At 37.6% G+C, this 9672-nt stretch overlaps 1 protein-coding gene across 5 annotated transcripts; it reads right to left on the reverse strand.

Annotated features, from left to right (window-relative positions):
* Positions 1-3458: 3458 nt before the first annotated feature.
* Positions 3459-7477, reverse strand: LOC100746762 (putative fatty acyl-CoA reductase CG5065). Of its 5 annotated transcripts, XM_033318518.1 has the most exons (9): positions 7399-7445; positions 6688-6692; positions 5639-5923; positions 5233-5549; positions 4886-5133; positions 4472-4655; positions 4013-4198; positions 3665-3919; positions 3459-3593 (listed from the first exon to the last, which is right to left on the reverse strand). In XM_033318518.1, the coding sequence occupies exons 3-9, from the start codon at positions 5882-5884 to the stop codon at positions 3515-3517; spliced, it is 1515 nt and encodes a 504-aa protein (XP_033174409.1). In that variant the 5' UTR covers positions 5885-5923; positions 6688-6692; positions 7399-7445; the 3' UTR covers positions 3459-3514. The 5 variants fall into 5 exon arrangements, with proteins under 5 accessions (XP_033174409.1, XP_012250262.1, XP_003486201.1 ...); XM_012394839.3 differs by lacking the exon at positions 6688-6692 and having other exon boundaries at positions 3665-3838; positions 5639-6138; positions 7362-7477; XM_003486153.4 differs by lacking the exon at positions 6688-6692 and having other exon boundaries at positions 5639-6138; positions 7362-7475.
* Positions 7478-9672: the final 2195 nt, after the last annotated feature.

The raw sequence follows: 9672 nt of genomic DNA on the forward strand, positions 1-9672 counted from the left end.
AGGGAGTCGATTCGTGAGCATCTTCGCGAATAGTTTAGACAGGGTAGGTAAAAGACTGATTGAGCGATAGGAGCTGGTTTCGTATATCGGCTTACCGGGTAATCAATGAGATTTTCCAGGCCTTAGGATAGTGTTCAAGGCGAAGGATAGCATTAAAAATCGATGTCATGAGTGCGATCCCTTTTATGGGAAGTTTCTTGGTTGCTTTATTGCCTATTAGGTCGTGCCCTTCTGCTTTCTTGGGGTTTAGGCGACTGATTGTTTCTATAGTCTCTGCAGAAATGAAGGGTTCGATAGGAGGGGACATTTGGAAGGGGGTGTGCAAGTATTCAGTAACCTCCGCGGCAGCTTTGGAGGAATGGGGATGAATACTTTAGACAAGTATTTAGCAAACAGGTCGGCTTTTTCTATAGGGCTTCGCGCCCATCCACCTTGCGGACGGCGGATAGGTGGGATTATTTGTGGGGGGGCGTGTGAGCCCATCCACCTTGCGGACAGCGGATTGGTGGGATTATTTGTGGGGGGCGTGTGAGTTTCCTGGAGGCCTTCCATAGTGAGTAGTTGGAGTCGGCTGTGGGGAATAAACTGGCGAGATATTTTCGGAAACAGTCGTTTTTGTAATTTTTTATGGTTTTGTATAGCTTTCTAGTTGCGTTGTTTAGTTTGCGTTTGTCATCCGGTGTTCTATTTTTTTAAATATATAATGGGGATATTCACGTTTGCTGATAGAAGTCTTAGTAGGTGTGGAGGAGCGGATGGCGTTTATTATGCTCGTGTTTAAGTATTCCGTGGCTACTTCGATTTCTTCCTTTGTTTTTAGTGGAGTTAATGCTGAAGTTGTGTGTGTAAAGACTTCTCTAAAGAGCTGCCAGTTGGTGTGTTGGTTGTGTATGGAGCCATTACGTGTATTCTCGATGATTGTTGAACTGACTGTTGCTATCACGGGGGGATGATCAGAGGAGAGATCAGCCGAGGGGTTGATTTGGACGTGTCTTGATGAGATATTTTTAGTTACGAAGAAGTCGAGAAGGTCGGGTATTTTGTTGGTGTCAGTGGGCCAGTATGTGGGTTCGTATGTGGTGAGGTAGTTGAGGTTGTTGTTTATTATGCTGTTTAAGAGGTTTTTGCCTCTTGCTGTAACCAGTCTGCTGCCCCATTGAGTGTGTTTGGCGTTATAATCTCCTCCAGCTATGAATCTGGTGTCCAGGAAGTTATCAAAGTCTTCTTTGGCGATGGAGTGTCTGGGACAGTATACTGCTGAGGTGGTGATTGTGCCATGACAATCTTCTACTGCTACGTTTGTTGCTTGGAGGTAGTCTTTCTGGAATGATGGAAGTTCGTAGTGCTTAATACTTGTTTTGATTACGATTCCGGTGCCACCGTGGGTCTTTCCGCTGGGGTGTTGGGTATGATAGAATTTGTAACCTTTTACTATTTTCAAATAGTTTTTGTCGGTGAAGTGGGTTTCCAATACGAGCATTACGTCGATTTGCTGGTGTTTTAGGAAGAGTTCTAGTTCAATTTTCCGTTGCGCTAGACCGTTGGCGTTCCAAAGAGCTATGCGTCTTGGTTTCATTTTGCGTCGGGACGTATTAATTCATCCATGATGAGTGTTAGTAGCGATAGCAAATTATTTATTTGCTCCGATTGTTTCCCTATTAGCTTTTCAAGCCTAGAGAAGTTGTCTGTGTTAGGAGAATTGGGGACACTATTTTGGGAAACATCCCTGTTGTCTGTGTTTAGTGAATTGGGGACACTATTTTGAGAATGGTCCCTGTGGCTATTCGGATTATTTTGGATTCCTTGTACTGCTTGGGCATAAGAGGTTGAAGTAGTGGTGAATTTAGGAGGACTGGGTATTTGATTGTTTACCTCATTTGCTCTGAGTTTAGGGTATTTGTTTGTGTACAGGGTTTTGTAGGCTGAACAGCCTTTGTAGTTGACAGGATGGTCACCTTGACAGTGGATGCACTTTGTTGTGGTTTCCGGTGATTTACTGCACTGGTCAGTGGAGTGTGTACCTGTGCATTTAACGCAGCGGAAGATATGGTTGCAGTATTTTTGCGTGTGACCGTACCTTTGGCACCTTTTATATTGCACTATCTCTTTTCTAACAAGCGGTGGTTCGAATTTTACTATTGCGTGCAATAGCCGACTGATTTTGTAAATTTCTTTGTTGTTGGGTTTTTAAGTCTATGAAAAATAAGGATAGCGGGTCTTTCGAGACTGTATGCCTTATGTTACTAACGTTGATAACTTCGTGACCGTGTTTTAAGATTTCGAATTTTAGTTCATCTATGTTTGCTGAGTGGTGGATGTTGCGTAGAACCACTGGGAGAGATTTTTCGAGTTTGAGTTGGTAAGTGTGGAAGTTGGCGTTCAAGGTCCTAAGTAGCTTGCTGAGTTTTCTGTATGCATCTGGGTTTGTCGGCAGAATTTTTACCTTGTTGTTGTTTATCCTCAGGTTGTAGTCCTCCTTGGAGATATCTCTTTCTAAGGACTTGATCATCGTTTTTATGTCAATGACATCATCAACAAATATTGTGGGGGAGGGGGGCTTCTCTGTGTGTGTTGGTTTGGTGGCTGGTCTACGATTTCCATGGCGTCGTTTGAGGATTCTAATACGGCGAACCTGTTGTGAGTGTATACTTGAATTGTTGTTTACTTGAATTGTTGTTTGTTCGTTCCGGGTGTCGTTTGTGTTTGTTTTTGGTGGTTCTATTTTTCGTTTCTTCGAACTTTTGGCGTCACTGCTGCGGAATCTGATGCACCTTTGCCACGGAGGAGGTAGCGCGGGGTAGTTATGAGTTTGCTCAGGAGAGCCTGGTCGCGATTCCTGGGCCATCACAGAGCTAGTTAATTCAAAATGAATAACTAGTCGTGAGGCTATGAGGCTAGTATTCGGGTAGAGGTTAGGAGCGTAGGACTTTTCTCTTTAAGGGATAGACACACTTGACTGTGTTCACTTTCGACGGATGGGCGACACGTGTTGTTTCACGAACTTCACGGAGCGCTAGACACGCGTCTGCACGCTTCGGCATTCAACAGCGAACTGTCTAAAAACCTGATTTGCGTCGAAAATACTTTTAGGCTTAAGAAATTCCTCAGGACAAACGGATTGACCGAAGATACATGTTGACGCAATACAGTGAATGGTGAAAAGTTATGGCGGGTCCTTAGGTTTATTGAGGGTCGGAATGACGTTACGTAAGTCGTTGGCTGTCCGGTCGTGAAGGCTGGAGTGCAGATGTTTTAGGCAACGTAACAGAGTGCGCTAATGAATTCGTACAAATGCATTTCGAAATTTCGTGAAAGTCTTCGTTTAGAGATTGTGTAAGTTACTAATTGATTGTGAATATATATACATGAATCCTTTCTAAGCATTGTCATAAATGAATTTATTTAGAAATGGAGCCGGTGTAAAGACCAAGTGGAACGAATTATAAGCTCCATCTTCGTAAAATTGTATTTATATTGTGTTTGCTTAAAGGAGAAAAACGTACCGTTCAAATAGTCAGTACACAAAACATAATATTATCCAGAGTAAAATTATTATACCGCATATTTTCGTGATCTGATGTATCCAGAACAGCCTGAAATAATCGAAAATTTATGTATTTACATTAGATCCTATTTTTTAATGCGAAGATACTTTTATACGCACCTTGACAATCGTTGTCGGGCTATTGAGTTAACGTCTTCTTTCAGAATAAATTTCTTAATTCCCATCAGGTAAATTGCAACATACTTCTCCCAATTCATAACCCGTAAATCTAGTTTGACCATATCACTGTCGTTTAATATTTTTACTTTCCTCGCTAAGTCGGAACAGTTATCTCTTTGGAAAGTCCATTCGTGCAAGATGAAATATTGTAGCGATGTGAACAGCTTATTACCATTGTTGAGAAGTTTCATCAATCTGAAATATTATTTTTAGTTATTATTACAGATGAAGATAGAAGCTATCCCCGAAAGATTGTTCTCGTTGTTCGAGGATTGGTAGAATACTCACATTGGTTTACTACCTCGGAGTCTTAAAAAGATATCTATGACGAACGCAGGCAAAACATGCGGAATTACACTCCGAACGTTGTAAATATATCTATTAGCTATCATTGGACAACCCGGGTACCATAGCGTATCGTTCAGTGGCGTTTCTATGCTGCATTTCACCATGGTATCTTTCATCTGACCCCATCTTGCGAATTGAAATAATTACATTTGTACAATTAATCGAATTACGCTTAAAGTAAAGTTTATTACTATCCGAGTATCTCAGGAAATATTATGCAATTAAATAAGTATTACATTACATCACTATCTTCCTAAATTATCGTATTGTGATCACAATTGGACTTTTATTTTCTACGTTTGTTTGCGCATTGTCTACATTACTTAAATAAACTGAATTTTTTGGAATACTGTAACAATAGAATTACATTAGTTGAAATATATTCGTAAGAAATATTACTTAAAAGGGTATGCGTTGCTGGTGCAGTTGTAAACTTTAACTTCATGATCAGGATGTAGCGTGACATGCCATGCAGTACATATTATCGTGTCGACTACGAAATCGACAGGCACTACATCCAATCTTGCATCTCTCCTACCTCGTATCGCTGTTACACATCCTTTGCCGATGAGCAGAAAGGTGCCTGGTAACATTGAATCGATTAGAAATTATTTGTGACTTTCGATTAGCAGAAATGTAATGCTAAATAGATAGGAATGAATTCTCGTAATAGTGAGCAACAACAAACTTGAACTATAACAAGTATGATCTGGTGGAAATCCTCTCATTTTAGATTAACAATAGATTAACTACACTTTTCCGAAATGTGACGAGTATTGAACAATTATCATTGAGAAATACTTATAAAAATACCTGTTAATGCAGAAATATTGTGTATCCAACCAGGACATGGTTCTTCCAAAGAGGCACCAACTATGCTTGGCCTCACTATTGCAACTGGCAGATCTTTGCACTTGCTTGCTACAACCTGCTCTGCCAAATTCTTACTGAATGTATATGTGTTTGGATAAGTTTTTAAAATCCTCTTTTCCATTACGTTGATCGACGTTTTGTCGAATTTGTCACATATATCTATCACGTCTGAAGGTTTCAAGCTCGTGCTGCAAAGTCAATAACAAATGAACATATTCTTCGAAATATAATTACAAATATAATATTCTTAAACCATGGAACAACGTCTGCGTATAACTTATTCTTACGTATAAACTTTTTCTTCAATCTCATGTAGATTCGCATTACTAAAAGCTGTACTGACGTGGACGAAGCTAATCGGATGCTTTAGTTCGTTCCAAAGCTCGATGACACGAGCGGTACCTTTTGTATTCACATTAACAGCCACGTCTAACGGTTCGTTGAATCTCACAGTGGCCGCGGAGTGAAACACTATGTTTACTTTCTCTAACAACAGATTTCTATCTTCTCGCGAAAGACCTAAATCTGGCAGACTCACGTCACCTTTCACAGGATAAACTCTGTTGAAAAGTGAGGTGTTCTTTGCTTTAATGCCATCATATATCTGAAAACGAAAATTCCGGTAATGAGAGTTAATCAATTTGGTTCCTGACAGGCTTAAACATTGAAAGAAATAAGAATATATTTACGAACAGGATTATCCATGACCTTCTTAAATCGTTGTTCTATCGTTTCGTTCGTTTTTGGACGAATTAGAATATAAATGGCAGCAATGCGTGGACACACGCGCATCAGTTTTTCCAGTAGACCTACTCCCAGGAATCCGGTTCCTCCAGTCACAAGGATCCCACTACCAGCATAGAATTCCTCGAGCGAGTTCGTCTTATTCAATCCTTCATTGGTCCCATTTTCATTCGTTTCTTTATTGATTGTATCCATGTCTCAGGATCTTCACACTTTCAGTTTCAATATTTGCCACTGAATTATCAAATAGTAAGTGGGCAAATGTTTAAAATAATGTACAAAATTTGTTATAGATGAGAGTTTAAGTTTAAACAATCTTTTTGTAGTTTCCTTTGGCTTCTGCATTTTTTGCTTTATTTGTATTTGTGTGAATATAATAGTATGCAGTGATCGCTAATTTGTGTGGAACATTTGCGTGGTTCGTGCGAGACAGTCACATATAGTAGCACCTGGAGAATACGTATGTGATTTTTAAGCTTGCACGCGTAGAAGGGACGATGAAATCTGGATAAACATTGTTTATATGTGCTCTTATTTATTAACTATTTATGGAGGTAGAAGGACTCATATTTCCAATATACCGTTACAGATTTCATTGAGTAAACAAGTTTCATCCATAATAGATAGTTTTTTTTTAGAAAACGTCGCGCAGAGTGCTTTACGTTTCCGAACGTCATAATCTTCTCCTTTACGATTTGCACGAGGTAAGCTATCACTCATCTATCGTTCGCGTAAGAAACAAAGCGCACTTTTTCGTGCTCCATTTCCATCTTACTTTAGCTTTATTTGCAATATTTTTTATTATCCTGTTTATGTATATTATAGTGCATTACATCTACGTCATTTAGTTTTATAATTTGTTTTCTGTTTGATTTTTACAATACCAAGGCTTTTATTGCACAAATTATTGTGTCATAAAGATTTAATAGGTCAAATATTGTACACACACATCCATATATATAGTACACAAGTAAAGAAAATTGTTATAATCAACTAACAACAATTTTGTATAAATATTGAACATAAAGTCTTTTTAACTCTTGAATGTCTATGAAACGATGAGATATTTTGACGCAGCATCTAAATAATTAACAAATATAATTATTAACAATGTGATAAATATAACAAGAGAAATATATTTTATCATCATGTAGAGTATTTTGCTCAAATTTAATAAAATAATTACGTAAATACATACTATCTCCACTACCATTTCATGGTTTATTTTATATGCATTCAATATTACGTATGTATACTTCAGTTTACTTGCATATATTTCAGTTTATTTACTAAAAACAAGGGATCTTACCATTTAAAATGTAAAATGCCTAAAATATCTCGCATGGTTAATGTTATCACCGCGGATTGATTCAATTTTTGCCAAAGAATAACGGGTGTCTCGTGCAAGTATGTTACGAAGACGAATGTTCCGATTACCTCTACTGATTGGTTGTAAAAAATTACAAATTACAAAATTACAAAATTACAATAATGAACCAGTTTTACTGCGTAAAATGTAAAATACAAAATATTTGAGTATTCAAAAACTTCATTTAAGCTATTGTAGTAATTAATAACCCGATGATATTTTTGATCTATATGATATTGGTAATGATAAATGACAGCTAATGGAAAACAATTGAATAGAGAATAACAAAAACTCGGCTGTTACCTGATACTGTTTCCACTGCGTATTCTTTACTATAAGTCGAACAAAAATTGCGACTTCACGATAGTAGATACCGACACGTCTTTTACAGTACTGTAACGATATACGATGTGTCGCTCCTCTAGATTCTCATACTATTAATAAGCCCACCCTACTACTGAAACTGGATGTTACGCATGAATAATTCGATTAACAATTTTATCTCCAAAACCAAACAAGAAATAGCACTGAGTGGTCTTTGATCGTGAAAGGTCGACAGGAATTGACTTTTTATCACTGATTGCTTCCATCGCTTGCATTTTAATGACATTTGCATGATATATGAGTTCTTATTCGTCAAGATGAAGGGAGAAATATTTGCATTATAAATTCCACTTCTAATAATTACGGATCATTTATTGTGGTAAGGTACTAATACAGAGCCAATGTAAAAAGTTTTCATGTAGTACATAACCTTAACAAAACTATGGTATAATATCGTTTATTGTGAAAGTTTTAGCAAATGAAAGATATATACATATTCCTGAAAACCCTCAAAATAATTTAAAAAAAGTATTCGCTACCTATTATGAAAATATTAATAATTATCTGACTAATGGAAAAATATATATGTAATATATTTTTGTAGAGTTAGCGCTTCATAGGATAAAACGTACATAAATATTTTAAAAAATAGTCTGTATCAAAGCATAAAAAAATAGGTTTAAAGACGATTTCATCCTGATGCAAGATTCAAAGCCCAATAATACATGATATACAATGATATGGTAATCCAAGAGCGTTAATCTTGTATCGTGTTTGGAAACGCTTATAAACAGCTCCGCAATATAAACATTATTGAAAATATATAGGAGCACTTGAAACAAAGAAAATCAAGTCACGATATTACATCAAGAAATCATTTAAAAAAGAATTTTTTAGGAGAATGGAAAAATATTTCAAGTAGAATAATCATAAATTCGATAAATTCAACGCCAGGTTGTCCGAAAAATTTTTTTCGTTTCGTAAGGCCATAATAGATGAACAATAATTTCTGTTTTATATTATTTTAAAACACTCCGCTCTATTTCTATTATTAAGCAATATGAAACAAGAAAACATTGCGCGTTTGTTATTTCCTTATAAAACGAAAGAAACTTTTCGGACAGCCTAACCCCAATCAGAAGGAAACTTCACTAATAAGAAAAGGTTTCCAACATTCAGTTTAACCCCTTCCCGTGTCATTTAGTTCGACGAAATTCGGGCCCAAGCGGTAGACATCGACGCGCGCTAAACAGGCCAAACTGATGCTCGTAAACAGGAATTAACATTCAGTCACGATCGTAACGGGCAGAAAGCAGTCCGCGAGCTCGGCTTGTTATGTTTACGATTGGCCCAAGTATCTGCTCGCGAGTCAGACTCGCGATAATCATGTTTGGGCCAAAATCTTCATCGCGAGTCTGACTCGCGATATTCATGTTTGGGCCAAAATCTTCATCGCGAATCTGACTCACTAAAGTACGGGAAGGGGTTAAACTAACAATATTTCGCTACCGTGTTTTAACCCTGAAACCGCGGGTTTCCTGGCTGCCTTCCTTAGTGAGTACTTGAAGTCGCATATGAGGAGCTTGTCTTCGGGTGTTCTATGACTTTGCCATACTCTTCTAAGTCTGCGCTTTTCTGCGATTTTTATTATTATGTAAGGAGGTATTCATGTTTATTGACAAAACACTTAGTGCGGGGTGGAAGAACGGATCGCGTTTATTATGCTGGTGTTTAAATATCCCGTGTTTGCTTCTATATCTTCTTCTATGTTTTTACGGATATTGAGGCTGATGTTGAGTGATTGAATACTTCCCTAAAGAGCTGCCAGTTTGTGAGTTGGTTATGGACAAAGCTATTAAGTTGGTTTTCGATAATTGCTGAGTTAATTGTTGCTACGACGGGTCAGTAAATGGGTTCGTTTTTACTGAAGTAGTTAAGTCTGTTGGCGTTTATGCAAAAGATTTTTGCCTCTTACTGTGATAAGTCTGCTGCCCCATTGCGTATGTTTAGCGTTATTTTCGAATTTATCGAATTTATCGTTTAGCAAACTTATCGAAGTCTTCTTTGGAAATAGAATGTCTAGAAGGACAATATAATGCTGATGTGGTGATTGGACCATGCTAATCTTCTATCGCTTCGTTTGTAGTTTGGAGGTAGTCCTTCTGGAATGATGGAAGTTTATAGTGTTTTATGCTGGTCTTGATGACAATTCTGGTGCCGCCGTGGGCCTTTCCACTGGCATGTTGGGTAAAGTAAAAGTTATAACCATTTATTTTCAGGTAATTTTTAT

This window comes from Bombus impatiens, unplaced genomic scaffold (assembly GCF_000188095.3).
Source record: "Bombus impatiens unplaced genomic scaffold, BIMP_2.2 scf_0101, whole genome shotgun sequence".
NCBI lineage: Eukaryota > Metazoa > Arthropoda > Insecta > Hymenoptera > Apidae > Bombus > Bombus impatiens.

What these genes read in the sequence shown, in the direction of transcription:
- LOC100746762 (XM_003486153.4), bottom strand. Translation starts at nt 5,884, where the DNA reads ATGGATACAATCAATAAAGAAACGAATGAAAATGGGACCAATGAAGGA. An exon ending in CAATATTTCTGCATTAACAG is followed by an intron (nt 4,656 to 4,885) that starts GTATTTTTATAA and finishes CAATGTTACCAG; the next exon opens with GCACCTTTCTGCTCATCGGC. An exon ending in AGCAACGCATACCCTTTTAA is followed by an intron (nt 4,199 to 4,471) that starts GTAATATTTCTT and finishes TCAATTCGCAAG; the next exon opens with ATGGGGTCAGATGAAAGATA.